At 35.7% G+C, this 26,630-nt stretch overlaps 1 protein-coding gene across 1 annotated transcript; it reads right to left on the reverse strand.

Moving 5' to 3' along the window:
- Positions 1-329: 329 nt before the first annotated feature.
- l(3)07882 (Nucleolar protein 14 homolog l(3)07882) lies at positions 330-26,483 on the reverse strand. Its single transcript, XM_090395035.1, has 2 exons — positions 26,092-26,483; positions 330-2,847 (listed from the first exon to the last, which is right to left on the reverse strand). Exon 2 carries the CDS (start codon positions 2,805-2,807, stop codon positions 342-344), a length of 2,466 nt encoding a protein of 821 aa, XP_090251161.1. The 5' UTR covers positions 2,808-2,847; positions 26,092-26,483; the 3' UTR covers positions 330-341.
- Between the last annotated feature and the right edge of the window lie 147 nt (positions 26,484-26,630).

Here is a 26,630-nt window from a genome sequence, read left to right on the forward strand (position 1 = left end):
AAAAAATTAATTTTTGTCCAAACCAAAGTTTCTGGACTACTAAAAGTAATCAGCCTGATAACTCAATCCACTTTGAAAGTAGAAGTATCACATGATGAATTTTCCTAAGGAATAAGGAAGGAATGGGACAGGAGAAAAGAGAATTACACCTTAACACTGATTAAAGAATCCTTTGAAATGGAACTATTTTAGAGACCAAATATAGTCTCAAGAAGATGCTGGTATTTTTTTTTATGCTATTTCAAGCCTCCATCAGAAACCAAGACTATGCAGCTCTTAACATGTGTAATACTGCTTATGCAAACTATTAAGAGAAAACAATACAATACTCACATGTTTTATCACACTTTATTTTTCTTAGTTGTTTTAAAATCATGTTCTTGATTTGCTAAGTCATGCAACAATAAATTAAATTTTCTTTTTCTTTGTGCATCCTTCTCGAAAGTTTCTTTTAACTTTTGTTGAGCCAAAAATTTATTGTCTAATTTTATTTCTCTAATAGCCTTCTTCATTTCTCGTTTATGTTTGTGGATTAACCGTTGTAATTCTCGCTTCTGAGGTGGTAACTTTTTTGAATGATGTTTTTTGTCATAAAAGTTTTCTTCAAATTTAGGTTCTAAAAGTTTCAGTGCCTGAGGTTTCTTTTTACCTTGTGTAAGTGCAACTCTACATTTTTTTTCCTGTACTGCAGCAAGTAACTGCCCAACACTAGCCTGAATATCCTCATTATATCTTTTTAAGGGTAAACAAGCACAGGTGGATGAAAAAGGCTGAAAAATTTCAGGAAATGATGGCAAATCTTTATACAGAACAGCAAATTCATTCAAAATATACAGAGAGGTCTTAATTATAGAAACTTTGATTTCTTCATAGTTGTCATCTAAACCTTCTCTTAACATACTGATCTTCAGTAGTTTTGGATGTTCTATCTTCACATCTTTTTTCACAATTAAAATATGTGGATATTTACATTTGGGTTTAAAATGTAGAATACTAGTAAATTCTTTTTCATTTTCTGTAGCCAGCATCAAAAGTTGCTTAATATAGTTCAGAGCTTCAGGTACAAAACGTTTGGAGAGAGCAACATATTCAAAAAATAAATTACATGTAAACAGGCCACTTAAAATACTCTCAATTGTATTAAAATCACAATATGTAAGTATTTGGCTCATAAAAATCATGGCTGGAGTTATTACTGGGTGAATTGAATCTGAAGTTGGATAAAGAATACCAGCTAATTTTAAAAGTATTAGAGCACTTAACTGTGGCTTTCTGATCTTAGTTCCCCCTCTATTTTGGCAAAGTTGTTGATATTCTTTCTGCTTTTCCAGAATAGCATGCAATAAGCTATTTGAAGTAACTTCAGGAATCAACTGTGATAACATATGCATGTGGGGTACTAACAGATTGATCACTGATAAACTCAATTTCGATTCATTACAAATATCACATATGTATTGCAAAAGGATTGTGAAAAGTGTTTGTAACTTTGCAGAGTTCTCTTTTTTCAAACTAATATGATTACACTTGATTATCCGATTTATCACAAGTTCCTGTTCTTCCTCCTTACAGTCTGACATCAATTCAAGAAATTCTTCATATGAAGATGGTGCTTCTATAACATATGGTATTTCCTTTGATATGTCCTTGGAAGTTTTCAATACATGTTTAAAATTACTTTTTACAGCAGGATTTTCAAAAATTACTTCCTGCATTTCACGTGACTCGTTTTTTTCTTCCTCTTCAGATTCAAGACCAAAATAATTACTTTCTTCATCTTCACTTTTATCTATACAATCACTATCAGAATTTTCTTGAGATAGTTTATTCTCGGCTTTGTTACTAAACTCACTGACCTCTGTACTGGCTTTAACATCATCACAGTGTTCAGTCTCAATTTTGTATTGCATATAATCATAAAGCCCATCTGCTGATAAATGCTTACTTTCATTATTATGGAAACCTACCATGCGCTGTAATCTCTGAGCCTCTAACTCTTCAAGCTTTTTCCTTTCTAGCTGAGCAACCTCCTCTGCTGTTTTCAACCTTTCTGTTGCTTTACCTTTTGCTTCAAACTTCAGTTCTCGAACTACCTTATCAAAACTATCAATTTTTTCATGTGTTTTTTTTGGATCTTTTTTAAATTTTGAAATGGATAACTGAATATTTTTCCACTCATCATCTAATTTTTCTGTTAACTCAAGGGTAGTATCTCTTTCTTTCTGTTTCTCATATTTTCTTTGCTTACTATCGGCAATCAATTTTGCAATTAGTTCCTTATGAGAATCACTGTTTTTCTTCTGGAGAAAGCCACCAAAATGAGCTTCTTTTACAAAATCAGCATCTAATTTATCTTCCTCCTCCTCAGAATCAGTAAAAGGATTGTCATATTTATCTATTTCAGATAATGGTTTACCTCTATGTGTAAGTTCTTCATCATCATTCAGACTATACATGTTAGTTTTGTAACGTTTCTTCTTTTGGCTTGCAAGACGTGCAAGCATCTTATCATCTTTTGACATTTCCTTACTGAACTCACCAATTCGCCGATCTTTAATGCAGCCAGTCTTGTTTTTAAATAGATACTCTTGCAATAGTGTTTTGCTTCTTTTTTCAATGGCTCTGCTTCGTGAAATACCAGGAATACCCTTTTCATTCTTCATTTTCTTTCGACCAAGAACATTGTACTTTTGATTATTTAATCTGATCTCAAATGGGTTTATACTTATTTTTTTATTACTACTTTTTGTTTGCATATTTTCACTTAAATGATATTTTTGCTTTGATTTCCTTCTTGCTTTCCCCATAATGATTTATTAAATGAAGTCCAATTTTTGTTTCAGGAATCTACAAAAAATGCAAAGGAAAAAAAAAACCTAAATATTGTATAAAAATGATATCAAATATTAAGTTTCATAAATTCATATTTCATTAATTATAATATATAAAATTTACAATTTAGGTAACTTCATTCCTAAAATGAAAGGTCCATTTATGAATTTATGGTTTACAATATTACAGAAAAGTGACTATAAAATTATTTTTTACATTAAAATCTTAACTGATTTATTACAGGCCTACTTTGCATATTCAAACTATAAATAACCAAAGCAGAATTAGCAAATGAATTTGCACATCATGTATTGTGCAAAAAAATGACTGATGAAATGAATTACTTAACACCAGTGGTGGCCGGTGAATATTTTAAGTGAGGGTGCTGCATATACAAAATAAGAAAAATAATTTATTTTTCGTAATCAGTAACCAATTTATTAAAAAGTAAATTTACATATTACAAAAATTGCTTTATTAAAAATATTTCACCCTCACTACAAACACACACCAATAATAAGTTTCTTACACAGAAATAACGTACGCAAGCATACAATATATCTGTAGTGACACTGCGCGTTTGTTTCGTGTAACGATAATTGAGAAAATGTAATTCTTTTCATATTTTCAACAGTGACACTCTTCATAATTCAGCCTTGTATTTATAATAAATACATATGTTATTTTAACAGAATAAAATAAGATTTAACTAAAAATGTTTCACCCTCACTACGAACACATACCAATAATAAAAGTTTTGTATCTCACAGAAATAACATTCGCAAGCATACAATTTATCTGTAGCGTCACTGCCCAACGAGCAGTGTCAGATTCACTTCTTACATGCAGTGACAAGTGCAAACGAATATTGACGAGTCTAACCAGAACTGACCAAACATAATTCCAACACTGTGTTAGATCGCAGTGCATTTGTTTCGTAATCTAAAGCATTAATCGAACAATTCCAATTATTAACTATTCAATCAATGTCGAAACATAAGCTGTAACCTTTAACATGTCGTATTGTATTTATATAATGATTTAAGCACTGTTATTATTTATAAACACAAACAAAATTTAACTTTTTCGTTTTTTCCTTGGGGGTGCTGCAGTGTTACAGTGCTTATGTACAAGCCGGCAATGCTTAACACCCAATTCTGCTTTGCCAGAGATGGAGCAGTTTTTTGAGGAATAATTAACTAAAAAAAAGTAGAATTAAATACTAATTAAGATTATTAAGAGATCAGATAAAATATACACTTAGTGCAACCTTTTTTCCAAATAAACTGCCTATTTCACTCTTAAATGAAATATTAAAATGATCTACGTTGAAAGACTTCCATAAGGAATCCCTTAAAGAGACATGAACAAAAATCAGTTCCAAACAGTATAATATCAGATGTTGGGATCAAACTGCTAGTCAGAAACTTGACAAATGACCCTTGCTCCATTCAATAAGCATTGCTCAGCATGCATGCATGATATGATCGCATATTCATGCACTGAACATATCCACAGCTACAGTAGATGAATGACACAATAAACAAGTTTCAGTTGGAAAATAACTGGGTTCAACTTTTGTCATGATACTAGGAACCATTATGGTGGTCTTATTAACTGAAGGTGTGTTTAATAGCAGACCACATGGAGATGTTGTAACTTGGATTGAGTGTAAAGAGTATAGTATTTTTAGGAAAGATAGAACAGACAAGGGAGAGAGAAAATGTATTACTAATGATATTTGATGATTTGAGTCCAGTTAGGGTAAAAACATTGCAGTGGTGAATATGAGGCCATTTGGAGTGGATGCTAACAGGATAAAATAGGATAAGGTGGAGTGTTGCTACAGACCTGGTAGTTCAGTTACTGAGGACAATGAAATGCAGCCACCAAGTGACCATGATGTGGGTACTAAAAGAGTAATCATTACGAGTGACTCAGATTATTAGAAGAATGATTGGGTGGCAGAGAAAATTCATAACAATGAAGGAGAATTAGTCAGCTGTTGTAAGACAATTTTCTCAAACAGCATGCGAAAGAAGGGAAACTCAAGGTCAAAGGTCATTAGCACATCAGAAGGAATCTAGCTTTAAAATGTGACTGCTTTGCTACCAGTTGGTGATAGCAATCATGCCATATGGATGCTCCAATCAGGACAGGTTACATGCTAAACTACAAAGCTGGAAGTGACTGTATTTGAAGAACACATGAATGAGAGCAAAATGAATGTGCAATCTCATTAAACAAAATATCCATAAGAAGAAAACAAGGTGGAAGGAATATCATGAGAATAAGAGTGAAAGGTTAAAAAAAAAAATATATATATATATAATGCAGACAAGAAAAGTTAAGAATTTGGCAACAGGAACAGATGGGATATCAGCACATACACTAAAACAATGTTCAGCCAAATTAGCTAGGCCCTTTACATGTCTGTATAATTCAAGTCTCAGCTCAGGAAAGATGCCACAGGAATGGAGAAACTGTATGATAGTTCTATTATATAAGGGTGGTCTGAAAAGTTCTTGGTTTCGACCAGAGATGGCAACACTATCAGCAAGATTGCAAGTCATTCTATCAAGTAGTTTATTTTATACAGATGTCTGAAGCAAAAGTGTTGTCTGTATCCCTTGAAATGTAAAAATGAGTATCATGAGGTTATAAAATTCTTGGTAAAAGAAGGTTTTAACGTCAAAAGAAAAGTCCTGCTGTCCATGCCCAAAGCTGGCTAACTTGGCTATAGCTGAGAAAGATCCTTAAGCTCCTCACGTCGTCGACGGGAATCAAACCTAGGACACTCCTTCCCCAGGCATATGGTTGCGAAGCGCATAGCCACTAGGCTAACAGCACAGAAAATTTGGGGTTAGCTGACCACATTGTGTTCTGTACTGATTTAAAAAAAAAAAAAATAGTGCAGCAAGATGAAATGTCGTGAATATTTCATTTTGCTCTACCAAAATTTTTAACCAAGGTTTTTTTTTTCAGCATGAATCTTGTTTTAGCATAATTTTTTAACAGAAACTTTGTTTCACCAGGTAATGCTCCAGCTGGAGCAATGATAAACAAGGCTTTCATCAGTAAATCAAGGTAGACCCTGAAAAGTCTAAAATTGAACAAACTCAACAGTGTTACTGAAAGAAAGAAGACAAACTGGTGAGATTCTTTTAAATAACAACTATAAGACCTTACAGTAGTAACTTGGTCTGCGAGTGTTTTGCAAGACGAGCAAAAATTTTTAATAAATTTTAACTTGATAAATGAGCGACATCTTGCAACATGAGTACTGTATTACCTATACGCTTTGTCTGCCGAGCGTCATGTGATCACAAGCCGCTTGGGATTGTGATCACATGCACGGTCTCAGTCAGCATACCTCATTCGTATAGTTAACATTCATGCTAGCGTTATGACCATGTGTGTGTGCATAAAGCATTTCTTTTATTTTGTGTCCAAATGTAGGGACTGTTCTTTATTAACTGTACTACAATAATGGCCCCAATGAAGAAAAGGGTTGAAAAGGAAGGCAGTAAGAAGAAGGAGATGATTACAGTGGAAGTTAAGAAGGAAATCATCGGGAAGCACGAACAAGGTATGCAAGTGGCAGCCATTACAAGATTTTATAAGAAGTCTACATCAACGATTTACACAGTATTAAAAAAGAAAGAAGAACTAAGGGGGGGGGCAAGATGTAGCAAAAGGAGTCACGAGAGTATCAAAGCAACGCCCACGTATTCTGGAAGATGTAGAAAAGTTGCTTTTGGTGTGGATAAATGAGAAGCAACTAGCAGGTGATACTGTGAACTTGAACCAAGAACTTGATCTGTGAGAAGGCAAAGGCCTTGTACGCCAACCTCGTAAGTAAACTGCCAGGTACATCTACAGAAAACGAAGAAGGCTTCAAGGTGAGCAGGGGATGGTTTGATAACTTTAAGAGGAGAAGTGGCATCCATAGTGGTGTGAGGCACGGAGAGGCTGCGAGTTCAGATGCAAAGGCAGTTGTGGCGTTCGTTGCCGAGTTCCAGAAGCTCATGGTTTCCGAGTGTTACCTGCCGCAGCAAGTTTTTAATTGCAATGAGATGGAGCTTTTTTGGAAAAAGATGCCAAAGAGGACCTACATTACAGCAGAAGAGAATGCAATGCTCGGTCACAAGCCCATGAAAGACTGTCTCACCCTCTTGCTGTGTGCTAATGTAAGCGGTGATTTCAAAGTCAAGCCCTTGCTCGTGTATCATTCTGAGAATCCACGAGCCTTCAAGAAATGTAAGGTGCAGAAGAGCCAGTTAAACGTTATGTGGAGGTCCAACAGCAAGGCTTGGATCACTCATACCTTGTTCGTTGAGTGGATTAACAAGGTCTTCGGTCCTGCAGTGAAGAAATACCTTTTAGAAAAAAAATTGCCAATCAAAGTCTTGCTGGTTATGGATAATACTCCTGCTCATCCTCCAGGCCTTGAGAACGACTTACTGGAAGAATTTGAGTTCATTAAGGTCAAGTTCCTTCCTCACAACACTATTCCACCCCATGGATCAGTAGGTCATTTTGAACTTTAAAAAGCTTTACACCAAGGCACTATTTCAGCAATGCTTCGAGGTGACCGAAGGAACTAACCTTACCCTCCGAGAGTTTTGGAAAAATCATTTCCACATCGTAAACTGCGTCAAGATCATCGATAAAGCCTGGGATGGGGTCACCAAGAGAACCCTTAATTCTGCTTGGAGAAAACTGTGGTCTGATTGTGTTGATGGGTTTGCTCATGAACAGGAGCTGCCAGTTGTTGATGAAATTGTGTCCTTGGGGAAGACCATCGGACTGGAGGTGAATGAGGACGACATTCAAAAGCTGGTGGAGGAACATGGCCAGGAGTTTACCACCGACGAACTGATGGATCTGCATCACGAGCAACAGCATGGGGTTATGGAGGAGATCTGGTCTGAGGAGGATGAGAAAAAGACGGAGACATCCCTCACTTCAAATGAGATTAGGGAGGTATGTAAAATGCTATGGCTATGGCAGTGCGAGCAATGAATCTGTTTAACGACAATGCAATGTCATATTTCTGTGAAATCCTCAAAAGGAGGAAAAAGCAAGTGTCATTGGATATGTTAAAGTCACACAAAAAGAAAAAGAGTCAACAGATAGCAGTGATTCCATTAGTGACAATGAAAGTAGTCCTACCCAATACAATTACTGTAATTAATAAATTCGATTACTTTATGTATTTTGTATTAATCATTTTTATATGAATATTTTTGAGTTTTGGAACGAATCATCTAAGTTTCTATTATTTCTTATGGGGAAATTCGCTTTGATATACGAGTGCTTTGGATTACGAGCACGTTTCCGGAACGAATTATGCTCGCAAACCAAGGTACCACTGTATATTATAGCAATAATGAGTTAAATGAAGAAATAGCTACAGTATTTAACTCTAAACATGAAGATCATCTTAAATGACAGGCAATTTCAAGTAGGCAAACGTCAAAATGGAGAATCAAGCATCATTTGAGCTTATGGGCATGACAGAAGGCTCTATTAAGAACTGGAGGAATTTTTAAAGTCATAAGAGGCAGTTAACAAAAAAGGAAACCGTTGAGGATCTAAATGGCAGCATAGGACATGAATACAAGTATATAAATAAACTTGAAAAACATGATTCCCCCCCCCAATGCACCCATCCATTATGACATTCAAAGACTGCTACTGTTATCAAGCCAATTTAACAATGTTCTCACCAACTTTGCCAACATCTTAACTCCAGATACAGAGATTGGCTTGTAATTAGTAGCCTGATATAGTGATGATATTGCTAAATCATCTGCCTATAGCAATATGGCACACAAGCAGTAATCCTCAACAATCTGAAAAAATCCTAAATAATTCACTAAAGGCTTAGAAAGGTGGGCAAAGGAACTTAAATTACAGATAAATCCAGAAAAAAACAAAACTGAGCATCTTCCACTGATAGAAGAAGAAAAAAAAAAAAAAAAAAAAAAAAACAATTACAACCTGAAAATCAAAATATATAATACCAAAACTGAAAAAACAAAGTCTCCAAATTACTTGGGCCTAATCCTAGATACTAAACTGAGATTTACAACTCATATTAAAAATATATCTAATAAAGTTCTTAAAAAGCTTAATATCATCAAAAGGCTTTATGGAACAAAGTAGGGTGCAAAACTGAAGACACTCAAAACTACATATACGCCACTCATAGGACCCACTATGGAATATACCTCATCAATCTGAGCTCCAGCTTCTACTAGCTCAAAAGAAAAACTTGACAGAGTACAATCAAGAACAGTAAAAATTATTATAGGTGCAGTTTCATTCACAAATAATTTAAAACTCAACAAGAGTGTGGGCTTCACATACTAGAGGACAGAAAAAAACTCTCCACAGTTAAATTCACTAACAGAATCAGGAACCAACTACAGGATCACTCAGGACTTTTTATGCCTGGACAAGAAAAGCTAGACTAAGGAGATAATCTACTTTACAATATGATCATGAAATTAGAAAACAGATTGACTTAGAGCACCTGTCCACTGAAACAGGCAAAGAACCATTCTTTTCCACTATTCTACCAAAAAACACAATGATAAACTTTAATCTCCTAGAACCTTGTTCAAAAAAGGATTCACAACAAGAAAATAAAAGAAAAGGACTTCACACTAATCTAAACCATGTCGTTGCCTACACTGATGGAACATCTGATGAAGCACTCAACCATGGAGGATCAGAGGTTTTTCTAACTCTACCTGGAGACGAGAAAACACAAATCAAAACCACAGCTGGCAAAATAGCTTCAAACTTCACTTGTGATTTAACAGCCATACAAGAGCTCTCAAGTTCTATCTCTCAAAACCAGTAATAACCATCAACAGCAACTCAAAATCTGCACTTGAGGCATTAAAAAATGGAAAAACAAAACAAAGAGCAGACTAGCCAAGGAAACAAGATACTTACCTCAAAAATTACACCCACTATCACTAACTGATGCTAATTCTGTTGCCAAAATAAGATTGGTAAAACAGACTATCAAGAAGAAGAATGAAATCAGCGAAATTATTAATGAAAATAGAGAAATAACCACAATCATCACCAGCTCAAGGACAGAACATTTTAAAGGCATGAAAATTCAGCCAGATAGTAGTAGAAGCTATGAAACATGCAAGAACTTTCCAGGAGTTGAACTAACACTTGCCCATATCTATTATTTTCCAGCAAATGCTGCTACTCCTCTACAGAAAATTGACAATAACCCTAGAGAAAAGCTCTACTCCAAAGTTCAACAGATTGCCAAAGCAGTTCTACAGATCCATGGTCGTATCTAGAAGCTCTTCAATGGACTCGACAACAACATTATTATTATTATTGTTCCGGGCAACTCCAAGGAGTCGACAGACTCATCGAGGGAGGCCCTAACATCATGTCAAGAACAACTATTCGACACTGACACAGTATCTATCATACCTTGCCTTGAACTCATTCACGGTCGTAGCACCCACAACAGACTCTGGAAGCTTATTCCACTCATTCACCACTCTCCAAGTATAAAACCTAGCTCTAACACCCTTGTCAACCACGCTCTTGCCCAGCTTCCATGCATGGCCCCTAGTCCTCCCACCACCAGTCATATTTTCAAAAATATCTTCTGGATCAATCTTATAAAAACCCTTCAGTAATTTGAATGTCTCAATCATATCACCGCTCCTTCGCCTATCGTCCAATTTCTGCAACCCACAAATCTTCAACCTATTCTCATAAGATTCATTCCACAGACCTATCATCTTGGTCACTCGTCTCTGGATCCTCTCCACTTCCTCCCCATCACGAAGAAACCCTGGTGCCCATAACTGGGCACAGTAGTCCAGATGGGGTCTTATCAACGCTCGATACAGAGGAACAACAACTTGTTTGTCTCTGCATGTTAAAGTATTTTTCAGAAACCAAGTGATTTGATGAGCTGATTTAGTCACTTTTGCAATGTGCCCCCCTAAACTTCAATTCCCTATCCACCAACACTCCCAAATCTCTGGCCTCATCAATCTCCTGGAGTACGGTTCCACCAATGTGATATACTGTTGCTATTCTTTTCACCCCAAAGTGCATAACCTTACACTTTGCCACATTAAATTGACATCCATTTTTCCTAGCCCAGTCCTCCAAACTATCCAAATCATCCTGTAAAATTTTGACATCCTGTGCACTCACAATTGCTCTACCCAACTTTGCATCATCAGCAAACAAGCGAACACTTCCTCTCAATCCTTTCCTATATCATTGATGAACAAATTGAAAAGCAGTGGTCCAAGAACAGAGCCCTGTGGCACACCACTAGTAACAAGCCGTCTTTTAGACTCCACTCCTGAATAAACCACTCTCTGGTATCTCTCCTTCAACCACCCTCTTATCCATCTCACCAAACCTATATCCATCCCCATCTGCTCCAGTTTACTGATTAGGGTTCTATGTGGTATCCTATCAAAGGCCTTGGCAAGGTCCAGTAGTATCACTGTAAACCCATTATCCCTATCCAGTTCAGCCGTCACTGTGTTATAAAACGTGAGCAAGTTACTGAGGCATGATCTACCCTTCACAAAACCATGTTGTCCCCCATACAATATCCCATTTTCATCTATCCAAACTGTATTCTTTTCTTGACTAATTTCTCTAAGACCTTGACAATGTTTCCTGATATGCTAATCAGTCGGTAATTTACAACAGCAGTCTTGGAACCACCTTCCCCTTTTTCCACCCCCTCGGGACTAACCCAGACCCGAGACTCAAATTAAACAAAATGGTCAAGGGTACTGACAATTCTTTAGCTGCTTCTCGTACGACACGAGCTGGTATACCATCCAATCCCACGGATGTATTGACATTGAGGTTATGCAATAGACTACTCACCTCCACTTCATTCACCACAATTCCCGTATAATCTACTGGTTTATTCGTTTCTGCAATGTCACCACCTGGATGATATATACTTGCAAAGTGCTCACTCAGTAACTCAACTATATCAACTGATTCAGTTACCTCCCTACCATCGGCATTCTTTAAAATCAATCTGCCATGTACATTTTTCCTTTTACTTGCTACTACATATCTAAAAAACTGTTTAGGATTCTCTTTAGCCTGCGTGGCCAATGTTCTTTCGTAATCCTTTTTTGCTTTTCTTACCACACTCGTTACCCTTCTGGCCTGCGCTTTATACCGTTCATGTGCCTGCCGGTCACCTTTCTCCTTAAATTCCCTCCATAGTTGTTTCTTTTTTTGCAGCTCAAGCTTAATGGTGTTATTCATCCATTTAACCCCTACTTGATTTATTATTCGGACTCTAGGTATACAGTCAGCCATTGCTTCATGCAAACACTTCTTAACTGCTTCCCATGCACTATCAACTTCTAGTCCTTGCAGTTGTACATGCCATGGCACTGAACCAATCAAACTCCTAAGCTTGTCATACTTTCCAGCCCGATAATTCCACATGTACCCTGTCTTAATTGAAAATTCCACACCTTTAGCCACCTCCCAAGTCAAGACCCTATGATCACTCTCACCAATTCGTGGCAATGTGGTCATATTTGTTACCGCCAAATCCTCAGATGTAATTACTAGGTCAAGCACTCTCTGACCCCTAGTATTTTCCATTACATGCTGTCGCAGATAGTTATCCCTTAATAACCGCATAAAATCCAATTCCTTCCTCTCCTCACTCCAATCAATGCGACCATAGTTGAAATCTAACATAATAATTACCCTCCTTCCACTCATTTCTTCTATTTGCTTATGCATACTGTCACCACCATCTTTTCCATCACCTGGTCTATAGCAGCACCCAATTGTATATTTAGTTCTGCTAGCCACAATCTCACACCAAATGGCCTCAAATGTGCTCTTTTCTCTATCTTGCAATTCAACTTCTATTCTCCTTGGCTGTAGCTCATCAGCTATCATCAACAATACTCCTCCCCCCCATTTTATTCTCCCTGTCATTCCTGAGCACACTATATCCATCACATTCAATCCCACTAGCATTAGGAACACTTCTTGTTCCTAATACTCCTAGCATTAGTGTACATGAATTTAAGACCCCTATTAGCCTCAACCCTACCTTGATGCCTTATATTAACTATCCCACTCTGATTTGTTGTGCTTATTCGCTCGGGCATATTATATTCATTCATACATTCAACTGCCTCCCTAAGGACTGTATATCTACCCCCCCCCTAATAAACATTAGTGGGACAAGTATATACTGGGGATGCTAATTTAACATAGCTAAGTGCAAAAGTTTTAAATTATTTGATCTAGAGATTTCATTAAACTAAGGAAAACTAAAACAATGAAAATAGGAAGAGATAAGGAAAAAATTTCAATAAACTTAGAAAATCACATACTTGAACAAGTAAAGCAATTTACACATCTTGGCAGTCTCATTACTCACAACCTCGACAACACAGAAACAGTAAAATACAGACTTAACAAAGGATGGTCTAATTTGAATAAATTAAACAAAATATAGAAAAATAATAGCATTTCAAAAAGGTCTCAAACTAAAACTCTATAAAATCATTATTATACCTACAGCAACATATAGACTTAGCATGTTTTTTTCTCACGGAAATTCGGGTTTTTCATCCTGCATACAGACAAATCGGCCCTTCAGAATACACGCAATTTACAGACAAAAAATACTAGTTGTGGTAGTGGTGGTGGGCGGTAGATGGCGTTGATGGAGATGATTCGTAGTAGAGGTTTGGTGGTAGTGGTTGACACAGTTGTGGGTGTCCTCCCGCGATGAGTCTTCGGACTCCTTGGAGGTGTCATGAATAATAATAATAATAATAATAAAAGACTTCGACACTCAAACAGAAAGAAATACAAAAAATTAGAGCAGTTCTTAATACTTAAGAAAAATAAATAAGACTCTGTTCAGAACACAAAACAAATGAGCAAGTCTAAGATGAATTAAACTATAGAGATGATATCATAGCTATACTTCTTAAACAGCAATTAAGATGCCACCTCCAAAGAATGTTCTACCAAAGATTACCAAAGGTGGATAGTCTTGAATGGAATCATTGGAGGAAGGTGATCAAGAGGTAGACCAAAAAGAACTTGGCTATAGTCTTTGAAGGAAAGGTCACAATTATCAAGCTTCAGGAGAGATAACAGAAACGGCCAGAGATAGAAGCAGATGACAAAGATTTGTACGTAGGAGACTCAACCCATCATGTGACAGATGAGAAAGAACATGAAGAAATTGAAAGACTGTATTCTGTTGATGGAGCAGTTAAAGGAAACAGGAGTTTGGGGGGAGTGAAAGAACTAAGTACAAAGGGATACTCTGCAAAGGTAGTGCAGACAACACAAGATTGCCTCAGTATCATAAAACACTGGTAGAGATGTGGATGTGCTAGTTGCAGTATTCAAGAACTTGACTGGACCAAACCTGGGCTACTTTGCTCAGATCTCATCACATGGCTTTGTAAGTAATTAAAGGAAACATTAATAAGATACAAAGTTACATAAATAAAAATGTCATCAGGACTATGAACTGAGACACGTATACTTATGCTGTTTGACACATTCTTGTGTTTATAATTTGAATACTATAACTATTTCTTTTGCTCTCTCCCTGAATGATGTTCTTGTTACAGTAAACAAAATATATAGGAGCTGTTAATAAATTCTAATTAACATTACATGTTAAACGTTTTTACCAGTATGTCTACCACTCATGCGCCTATAAAATGTTTAGAAACCTGTAACATTTTGGATAGCAATATGTAGCAATCCCACCAAAACATAGCTAGCAGCCATCAGGTCATTAAAAGCTAACAAGGATATCGTTATGACAAAGGTAATTTTATGGTTGCCTTAAACAGATCAACTTACCTTCATCCAGTGAATAAATTAGTCTCTGACAGCAACACTGATCAATTTGTGAACTATAATCCAAATAAGAGAATTAAAAAGAAAACTTAATTACTTAAGTCTGTCACTTCTTGGCCATCAGACACTGTTAAAAAGCCATTAGCACATTATGCTTGGTATCCTAAAATTTAAGGTGTTCCTCAGGCAGTCTATCTCCTTCACCGTCTACTTCAAGCCCATACATACCAGCCAATACAAAACTCCAACCATCGCTGTCCACAAAAACTTGGGGACATTAACACCTTCAGAAGTGTAGCTATATGAAATTGCTCTAAAATGAGCAAGCTCTTAAGCAAGAATTACAAATTATTAGGAATATATCTATGAACAATGACTATATCTAAAAATGGAAATAATACAGATTACAGTAAAACCATAGCAATTCTATATATTAAAGAATTATCAGATAAAATAATGCTACTTTTAAATGCCTATAAAATTAAAAAATAAATAAAAAAACATATTCAACTCCTCCAAGGATCCCTGCTCTGTTGTTCAGCTTCCAAAAGCTAAGTTGTTTTATTAAAAAAAAAAATAAATTAAATAAAAATAGCAATATTAGTTAGAATTGTATTAGAAGGCTTATACTGTGGTGATAATTAGACTTCAGTTAAATTTGTCCTTAAACACAAGTTATTTTGTACAGTAAGCTACATAGCATGGCACCGATGCGCAGCAAATGTCTGTGAAATGTACTCATTACCGAAGGTGAACAAATGAACTTTGGTTAGAAAGTAAGAATGGTGACAGAACATGCCAAAAATGTTACAAAAACAAGTGTCAGAAGTAAAGGGTCAGGCGGAGAGATTGAAACGGTAGACTTAACAGAGAATACATGTAAAAAACATGTGACAATGCAGAAGACAGGGTTGAGAGAAAATAAAAATGACAGAAGAATGAGGCATTGCCAATAATGAGGGAGATAACATGGTTACGTGGAGTACGACATAGGACAAAATGTGAGCTAGAGCGAATGCAATAAAGTCTGGCAAGTGGCATGAGAAAAGAATGCTTGACTAAGAGAGAAATAAAAAATAAGCAGAGTGATGAAATTGTGCTTCCTGGGCACTAAGATTAACAATATCCATGAGGTTATTAAAATACAAAAGGATAAAGTGAAAGAGTTGATTATTTTGGCTGGAACAAATAATTTGAAAGGAAATGTGTATGGTATGATGCAGGACATGAAAGCATTACTGAAAGTAGCAAAAGAAAAGAGTTAAGTCTGACAGAATTGAGTTGAGAAGGAAGGCAGTGATAACAAAGGAGTGAATGATAAGTTATGCAAGAGAAAAGATATGGAGTTAATTGATTTGTGAAGTGAGTTTGATGGACAAAAGGACTCATACAACATGGATGGTTTGCATAGGAATGAATCTAGTGTTCAGTCTGAAAAAAAAATGTTGTTGAATGAAGTTAGAGCTTTTAGGACGGAAGCTGTTGAATGAATACACAGACACTAGTGAAGCAGCTGAGTAAGAATGTGCAAAAAATTCCAAAGTTAATACTGCTGGTAACAAACCAGAATGGAATTGTTAGTATAAAGAGTAAGGACAGCAGTGGCCCTAGGGAAGAGGGAGGGGCTATTGCACTCCATGTACACTAATGCAGGAACAAGAACAAAGGGAAGGAGTTTTTGGCATTGGTTAGTTGTTCATCTTAACCAAAGGATATAGGCATTAGTGAGACGTGGCTAGCAGAAGATGATATAGTTAGGGAGACAGAAGATGAAGGGTGTTGTATTTTCAGAAAGGATAGAGAGAAAAGAATGCTGAGGGGGGGGGGGGGAAATGTTGTTGATAACAGCTGATGAAATGCAAAGAGAGTAACAGTTCTACTGAAGGCTAGGGAAAATAGCACGATTGAGTCCACTTGGTGTCATATGGAAGCCAACAGAACAAAATATACAGCTGGTTGCTACTATAAACCAGGGGATGCAAAAGATGAGGCAGATACTATGCATCATCAAATAAGCTCAATGATTGGAGGACAGGTAATTAATATTACTATTATATTTTGTTATTATAATTTTATTATTATTAATATTATCTGTATAAGGATATAGAAGAAGACCTACTACTAGATTGTTTGATTTCCTTAACTAATTTTTATTTAAGACATCAGTACTAACTGAAAAATTCTTTATATTTTGTGTCGTTTTGATACTGTTCCACTACTAAGCCTAGGAAGTTTTTTTTTTTAGTCAGTAAATGATTTATTGAATTCAGCATTATAATAGCCTGTATTAAAAGGGCATTTGATATTCAAACACTTTTATCCATCTTTCTTTGAAAAACAGCAATAGATATGTTTCTTGGGCAATTTCTGGCCAAGTCCATGTCACAGCATGTTTTGTGAAAATTGAACTGAAGGTCTCAAAAACCTTGTACACTAGAGTTTGTCAGCAGCAGTGCTTTTTTTCTGGCGTAACGCACCGGAACGACGTTCCGGCACCTATTTTTTTTACAGTTTTTTCAATTTTTCAAAAGTAATTTTTGAAATAATGTACAGATGCACACGCCATTAGCATCTACGTTTGTGGCTGTATGGACGTGTGATTGACAACATGCAAAAGATTTTCGGTAAAACACTTATTTATCTAAAAAATATCTTTATTGAATTGACGTAAATTTAACGTCATTATTTTCATATCCTTTTAGCGTTTTTTTTTTTTTTTACTCTTAGTGTAAAAGTCTGACCCCAAGTTTGAAAATGAAAAAGATTTTCAATTACTTCTCAACAACTGGTCCCATTAATAAAAAGCCCAGAATAATAACAGACATGACGTCAAAAAAATATGGAAATAATGGTGCCAGTTGATGTTTTCGAATCATCTGAAGCTAATCTTGAGGAGCAAGGCCAAACTGAAAATGACTAGCTGAATTGCTGGACATTAGATCAAAAAAATGATTTTTGCTCAAAAAATGAATGGATGTATATTTGTAAAAAGAAACTTGGCTGTACACCTTGCAGAAAAGTTAGAACTCTTGGGATTGAAACAAAGATGGGAATGAAAATTTCTAAAGAATGGGCCAACAATGAGATTACATATTCTGGCAAAGATAAGAAGCTACAGATGAGCTCACTTTGAAAAAAATGTTCAATCACAGAGAATTTGCTGCACACAAAATTAAATTATATTTAATTCATTTATGCGACTCCATGACAGCTACAGCTGCTTTATATTTCATTTAAATTAAGATCTGAATATCATTTACTTTAATAAAAAGCTTAACAAGATGTGAGTTCCGGCACCTCTTTTCTAGAAAAAAAGCACTGGTCAGCAGTATATAAAAAATATACATTACAGAATGCAAGTCTGTCTTTAGAACACATCCACTTGAATTCCTTGAGCCATATGTTTTGAAAATACATCTTGATTGTTTTTTAGTTGGCAACTCTTTTAGTTAGAACTCTTTTCTTCAGGGTTTTTAATATTTTCTGTTCCCTTACCAAAATTGAGAGTCAACCTCAAGTTTGCACTTCAAAAACTAAAAAGAATTTGTATTTATTTTCATTAATTGTCCATAACAAAGGGCCTAGTTTATTTAACTTTCCATACAAATAATTCAATAAGGAAAGCCAAATAATAAAGTTTGTGAAAACTTTATTATTTTTCTGACAAAGTTTATTTGATCACTAATGTGATCTAGTATCTGGCTTGTCTTTTGCAAGATAACTGTTTTTTAAATAACACTATTAAAAAGCATTTTCATCATGTAAATTTATATATATAATTACACTAAGCTAATTCAGATTGTGAATTAAGAAAATAAACTTACACCAACACTACAGCATACCTAATTAAGGATTAAAGAGGATGTTGGGAGAATTACAGTTGGTAGTGAAATAAATGAAAATCGGTCTTGTTAAATTAATTCTTTAAAGGGTATCTTTGATTTTTTATAAGAATGGTGATGACTTGAAAGTTATGCAAAATAAAATATTTGAGAATACCTGCTTGTTTATTTCAAAATTAATCTGCAGATGCAGGATAAGCTTTACTTTATAACAGAGAGTGACAGAAAAATAGTGCCTGTTGTCAGAGACTGGAATTAATTCACATATGTAAAACATCAGCAAGGTATTATTGAGAGTATCTTCATGCAAATGAACTGTTGTCAGGGGCCAACAGTCTACAAAGGAATTAACTTATTACATTAATTACATAAGATACTATCTTCTGGTTGAAAATAAACCTTTTTTATTGCATTCATTATAGACCACCTGTGATCAAATAATAACTTGACAGAGAATGGGATGATGCTTTAAAATGAAAAACGTGTAAAATATGTGAAGAAAATAAGGCAATACATTTTGAATGCTTTTAGAACGAGGCTGAGAAGTCTCGCCACCTGTCTCTAATAACTCACCTGTGGTGAGTGGAGATCTGGTGTTCTGATCTTGGTCATCTGCTGTGAATCCTTCCCACCAAACATCAGTAGTAGATGTGGCTGTATCAGAGCTCTATATAAGCTGATGATACTTTCAGAGTTTTTTTTTTTTAACACATCCAAGCAATCATATACTGTTTGTCCACGGTCACTAAAATCCCTAGCCTCTTCAATTTCTAGCAGTGCAATGACAGTAATAATATAGAGATGGCAAATCTTTTTATTCCAAAAAGTAAATAACTCTGATACACTGAAGTGTCAACCATTATGTTTTATCCACGGTTTATTCAAGTCACGCCTACATGAGTAACACATCAATTTTGCATCCTTCCTAAATTAGCATATCAGTAAATAATTGGATACTACTGTAAAATTCGATGTAGCTTGGAATTTTACAAGCGCTTTATATCGATTTTTACAGAGATCACATCAAAGTTTGTGTTGTAAAAATAAGCTTTGTATAAAGAATGTATATATTCCAATGGGAAAGTAACCTGCCCAAGTGTAGTGAACAAAGAATGTAACAACAAGAGTAAATGCTGTGTCACTGGAAACTATATGTTATTGTTTTAACTAAGTGCATAGGAAACCTTTGTTTAAAATTCTGTGTATGCCTTAAAAGGGTCGCCGCGGATCAGACAGATAGGTTCCGCTATCTGACAAATCGGATTTTTGAAGTGCACGTACGATAACAAAGAAATAGTCGGCTTTAATACCAGATCGCCGAATTCTTCGGGGGTCTCAACCCTTCGTGAAAGGTCCCGGAGACAGAGAAATAAAAAGGCATTGAGAACATTGATATCAGCAATTGAAAATAGAGGACACGACTATACGGCTAGGGCATGCCAGAAGTTGGAGGGAGGCAGAGAAGAAACAGACGCTGGTCCACCTGAGGCTGTCTAGATCTAGGACTTGGCTGTGGAAGATTACCGGAAGCTAATGACCGAGGAATGGACTTCAGCGCCCGGAGAAGAATGCATTGCCATCTGAACGAGACTGCATAAGCTTCACAAGTTGGACCCCCGCCCCTTGTCTGAGCCCACAAGTGTCAGAGATCAGCATTCCAAAACCCCGCCAACAATCCTTGATGAGATCCAGGTGAAGCAACACTGCAGAAAGAAATCTAAGGCCTGAGATGGAAGAAAAGATTGAGAACTCTAGAGCAGAACCTTGAATGAGTGTGCAACCCAAATGACAGAGCCTATGTGAGTTTATTCCAAATTTTGTTCTATGTTTCTTTTATGTAATCTAGGAGAAATAATTTAGATGGACTGATAAGATATAAGGTACTAGGAATAAGCAGTGTCTATAAGAAAGCCTTTTAGTTTGTTAGTGATTGGAATATAATTGTGAGATAACTTGGCATAAGAAGTTAATTTCTTTATGAATAGGTTTGAAGTGTCCTTTTTATAAGCAGAGAAGTAAATAAATATTTATGCTGTATAGTTTGTTTAGAATTGCAAAGGGAAGTCTTTAATGCTAAATTTTAAAGGATAGGTAGAGAGAGAGTAACCTCCCTATCATCTAATTGATGTACTTTTGTATTAGTGTAAATAAATGTGTTTATTTATATGTCAACAGAGTACTGCCTGATCTTTTGATTTACAATGCACTGTTCCTAAAATAAACTCAGACCTGAGAGCAGGAAAAAAAAATTTACGTGGACCACGACTGTTTATGCTATTTTAATTGAAGGAGTTTATGCTAGAGAGAGAGAGATCTACCAGCCGTATTACTGAGTCTTATGCTGAAAAAGGAATACTGGTGGTGCAGTCTGAACAAACAAATTTTCTAGTACTCTTAAGCATATGACAAGTAGTGCGAAAGGAGGAATAGATTTTTGTATGAAAGAGTAAATCACTAAGGAGACACTAGATAGAGTAAGAACCGTAAGAAGGATAGAGAAATAATAAGACATTACAAGATAGCACCGATTAAAGTTTACATTACAGTAAATAGTAAGTAAAAAGGTAAATAAGAAGGTAGTAATAATATAAAGAGGCAAATATAGATTAAAGTTTACAATACAGAAAAAGAGCAAACATTTTATACTACACTTAAAATAATCTTTAATAACATTAATAACGCACAAATTAAACGGCAAACACAGAATATGGTAGAACCACTATACACTATTTTTTATACTTTTTTGATTTGTAAGTTATCCCCCCTTATTCCTTCCAATTTGTTCCTGTTTATTTGACAGATTATTATTATTACGTGGTATCCAAGGATTCATCATGGGAGAGTACTACACTCTTCTCTGCTGCAGACACACACACACACACACACATCTCACCTTCTCCTTTCTACCTAATTCTCCAAACACATACAAACACTACTATCCTCAATGCCATCCGCTGCTCATCACCAACACCAGATTGCACGTGTTCTCATTTCTGATTTGCCTGTACTGAAAATACCAAGTTTCTGGGAGAAAAAAAAAAAAACCTGCTACCTCCATATGAGTTCAGCTAACTCTCCATCAATTTAAAAAAACCCATATAAAGATTCCTCTAGTCAGAACAAGAATCAAACTCAGGTCTTTTCCAATAAATTGGCACAATGTTTCTCTATTCTTCAATTGCACTACAGAGGCACTTATGTTGTTTCCTGTCAAATGCATGCAAAATATCACAGTATCACAGCGGTGCCAATTCTTTTATCCGACTGCACTGTCACTATCGAGTCAAGATTTCCTTGTACTAATTCATGCAATCTTCTCCCTTTCTATAGAGTATCATTGTTGTTTAAGAGATACAGGGTTTTTTCTCCCAGATACTCGGGTTTTTCATCCCGCATGCAGACAATTCGGCTGTTCAGAACACACGCAATTTACAGACAAAAAATACTAGTTGTGGTGGTGGGCGGTAGATGGTGTTGATGGAGATGATTGGTAGTAGTAGTTGTGGAGACAGCTGTATAGTGGGTGTCCTCCCGCGATGAGTCTTTGGACTCCTTAGAGGTGTCACAAATAATAATATTAATAAAAAAATACTTGTGCCATAGGAGATTTCTTTAAATTAACAAGAAAATGAATTCCTGAATTCTGACATTAACTTTTCCAAAACCAGGTATATAATTTGCTCCCTGTCTTGGATCCTCCTTTACATAAAGAAACTATTTTATCCTCCTCCTCCTCCTTCCATTCTCTTGTAATCTTGGCAGCGTTGAACCAAAACAGCCTGGACAAAGGCACTGCTAAATTTCTTGCACATTCTTATGATACAAGAATGTGCAAGAAAATTGTAACTAATTTCCTCCCATAATTGATTTTACCTTCCATGCCATCTGATTACCCTTGCTTGGTTATTCCCTAGTTACTGCTGTATCACACATCACCTTTATACTGCCTCAACATTTCTTTTTTGAAAACTCTTGCTAACAAATCTACTCATACATTTAATTTGTACCACATATTTCTGCCTAACCCTAATGTGTAGTCTAATTCTACTTATCAAATATCCCTTAGCAATTCTCCAAGCACTGTTAATGTCCTTTCCTTGTGGATTCTTATGCCACAACATCCACTCATATACTTTCACATATAGTTCCACATATACTTTTTCTCAGTGGTGTTTTTAGGAACGATACACAACAATATGGTGAACTGCCAGTTTCATTATCAAATGAAATGCAACATATGGACACAGTATTATATAATTCAACTTTTTCTGCTAGCAAAGAACACATATCAGCACCTATAGTTTTCCCAGGAGAAAAATAGAAAAAAGGAACTACTACTACTACTTCTTAACAAAAACTACCTAATTTGCCACCTCCAGATGAAGAATTAGAGGCAAAATGGATACCAAGGATGTGGACCTTTCCTATTATATTATCACCAAATCCAGCAAATCTAAAATCCTAAGTCCCTTCCATCGTGTGTTGTTTCTCAATAGCTGTATAAATTCCAACTCCTACCCATCCCATGTCCTTTCTTGCTTCCAATCTGCTGTAAATCTCCATAATTAGTCTCCTATAATTAATCTTCCTGTGCACATTGAACTAATTTACCAATTTGCACAACCAGGTCCATAGCAGAAACCAGATAACTTAATCTCCCACAATCCCTCTTAACATCTACTTTTGTTAGTTGCAATTCTTTTGCTATGCATAGGATATTCACATAATATCCTTTTTATGCTATCTTAATCATATCCTCCTGAATCTCAATAAAGGCTATAATTTTTGGTCAAGACATTAACCAATACCAAAAACTCTTCACCCTTATTCCTGGTGCTGCTAGCATTAGTATATGTGCAAAATATCACACTTACCCCATAGGTCCATCTTTTAAGGATGCTCCATTCCAACTCGAAAACTTTGGAAACTGCATCATTCTTTAATTATTCTTTCTGACTTGTCTCAAAGGTAGCTTCATTCATACTCGCTATTTCCACATTATCTCATTATTTTCTCTGTTTATGCACATCAGTTCTCTATCCAGTACTGTCCCCTGACAAACCTAAAATCCATTTATATTTAAGACAATAAATCATTGCTGGCCTGGTTGGCCGAGTGGTTAGTGGTTATATGATTCCTTCCAAATGCCTTTGAGGGGCATTTGCAACTGAGGTTGCTACTTACATAACTGATAATTACTTGAACCTGGGATAGCATGTACTTGAGATAAACCCTTATGGATCACTAGAGAATTACTACTATATTAATGTGAATGACCATAAACAAGTATTATTATTATGATTTAGGCCTCCATGGAGTCATAAGACTCATCATGGGAGGCCCATGGCTGACTTTTGTGCTCTCATGACTATCAGGCAATCTGTTCCACGGTTCAACCCCTTCATGCAAAGAAGCCACTCCTCACCCTCTTGCTCACAACTTCCTTTTGTAACTTCCAGGAATGGCCCCTTGTCCTCTCCCCTGTTCCACCAAACAAAAGAACTCCAAAGTGTCAACTCTGTAACTACCTCTCAACAGTTTAGGAATCTCGATCGATCACCTCTCCTATCTACCAAACTCTGCAGTCCCCCATTCCTTCAGTGAATCTTCATTGTACATTCCTGATATCTTCCTCTGCACTCTTTCTATGGTTAATTTATCCCTACTTCAAATTCTGGAGACCAAATTTGAGCACAAAGTTTGGTATTATAGTTTATAAATGACTCCAAGGCATCTGGTTTGATATCCTGTATTAGATCTTGGATACAGATAATGCACACAAAGAACTAGTGCCTGACTATTCCACAGAACCCTGAGAGGTAAGGCTGCTGTGTTGACCAATTCAGCAGTAGTAGTAGTAGTAGGAACATATTTACAATAATTATAAATTATTGTAAATATGTTTTAGTGTTTCAATATATGGTTTATCAATCCCTGAATTTTAAGAGCTTTTAGTATTGCAGATATTTTAACTGAATCAAATGCTTTTTTCATAGTCTATATAGGCCAGACATAAGAGTTTATTGTATTCAATTGATTTTTCAATGAGCTGTCTCAATGTGTGAACGTGGTCCAAAGTATTGTAATTTTTCCTAAATCCAGCTTGTTCAGAGGATTGCATTCCCTCAAAGTTTAGATTTTATTCTATTATTTATAATTTTTGCAAAGACTTTATATATGGTGGGGAGTAGGCTTATAGGTCTGTAGTTTTTAATTTCTTCATTATTGTCCTTTTTAAACATTAATATTAGGAATGAATTGTTCCAATTTTTTGGGATTTTTCTGTTTTAAGCATTTATTGACGAGTTTAGTCAGCTGTTTGATGACAGGGCTTCCTCCCAGTTTTAAGAAGTCGACCATAATTCCATCTTTTTTCTGGGGCCTTTCCATTCTTCATTTCCCACAGTGCCATTTCCACTTCACCTTGTAAGATCTCAGAGGCATCGTGTTCTTCCTCACTCGAGTTATCCATAGTTGATTCTTGGACATCTCAGTCCTTGTCTTCATAGAGTTCAGTATAAAATTCCTGAATTCTTTTGATTATTGCATCTCTGTTTTTTATAAGTTCACCATTTCTTCCTCTTACTGTAGCTATGAAAATGATTTCTAGTCATAGTAAAATATACACTTGGATGAAGATCAAACGCTGGTGATGATAACCTTGTCTTCTCACACTGGCAAGTCTAGTTTTACAAATTTTTAAAGTAATCACTACAGTCAGAGACGCTAGAAGTTCTATGATGCTTCCTACTTTTCTTCATGCTTTACAGTGGCGATTGTTGCATCCCCCCCCCCCACCAGAAGGCAAGAACCAAGTATATTTAAGTTCCACTGCATTATTTCATGTTCAATAATAACTGAAGTATCTCAACATTCATCTGCTACTTCTACCAAACTGTTAACTTTCAGACCTCAGCTATTTTTAGGCATTTAGAAAGCCAGTCGTGTGATATATTCTCTTCATCACTATACATGTTATCTACAATCACTTTCAGATCTAAGTATGTTGTATCTTTGAGATCAAAATGACATGTTTACAAAGATTTTCAAGAAATAATACAAAACATGCAACTGATATCAGAACAATATTAAGTTAACATATTGAAATTTTGCGCAGAAACAGTTTAACTGTTTCAGATTTGTTGCGTTATTAATGAAATTATATTAAAACATTTACAATTCTTGCAATAAATTAAGCTTTTGATTCTTGGTAAAAATTTACTGGATGATGCAATTTCCTCCATCAAATGTGCACTGTCTTATGTACATGTAAACTATAGTTAATACTTCTGAATGAACAGATTCGCTTCTCAAACTATCATAAGTTACAAAAGTTGTGGCATCATTATTTTTACATTACAAGAGTTTATTACAGATGTCAAACACAAGTTCTTGGACTACATTCAGCTATCATCATAATAAGCCCAGTTGACAAGTATTAGCTAAATTTGTGTTGATTATTATTCTCGGAAAAATTCACACTATAAGCTGAAATTAGATTTCTAATACAAACCTTTAACTACCGCATGGTCCACTTGCAGAAAGTTTCGATATAGGCCTAACCTTTAGCGTGGACACAAGCTGTTTTCATTCGTCAGCAGACATGAAAATAAAACGATAATGCTAATAAATAATATCATGCATGATCGATTATTGTAAAAGCAAAAACTGTGGTGGGTATTTTGTTTGGTATTTCTTTCGTTGTTTCAGATAACTTCATATACTAAAAATATTAGTTTTTAGGATTATTCACCTTGATAATAATATACATTCGAATAATTGGAACAAAAAACTATTTGCATTAGATTAAACACAACAAAAAAAAGAGGGTGCTTTATTTTTCTCAAGGTTAGTTTCGTAAAAAATAAATAAAATTTTTCCTCCCGGAAACTCGGGGTTTGTTTTTTTTTACGTCCGGTAAACTCAAGAAAATCGGCAGTCGAACCCACACTATTTTTAGACATTAAAAATATATTGTTAGGGTTAGGAACCACCAGATGGCGGCAGCCCCTTCACACTAGCCGCTTTCTTCACTGCGTGCCGATTAATTAG

The sequence above is a fragment of the Typopeltis vanoorti genome, chromosome 6, assembly GCF_054136105.1.
Source record: "Typopeltis vanoorti isolate ZY-2024b chromosome 6, IOZ_Tvanoo_1.0, whole genome shotgun sequence".
Classification (NCBI taxonomy): domain Eukaryota; kingdom Metazoa; phylum Arthropoda; class Arachnida; order Uropygi; family Thelyphonidae; genus Typopeltis; species Typopeltis vanoorti.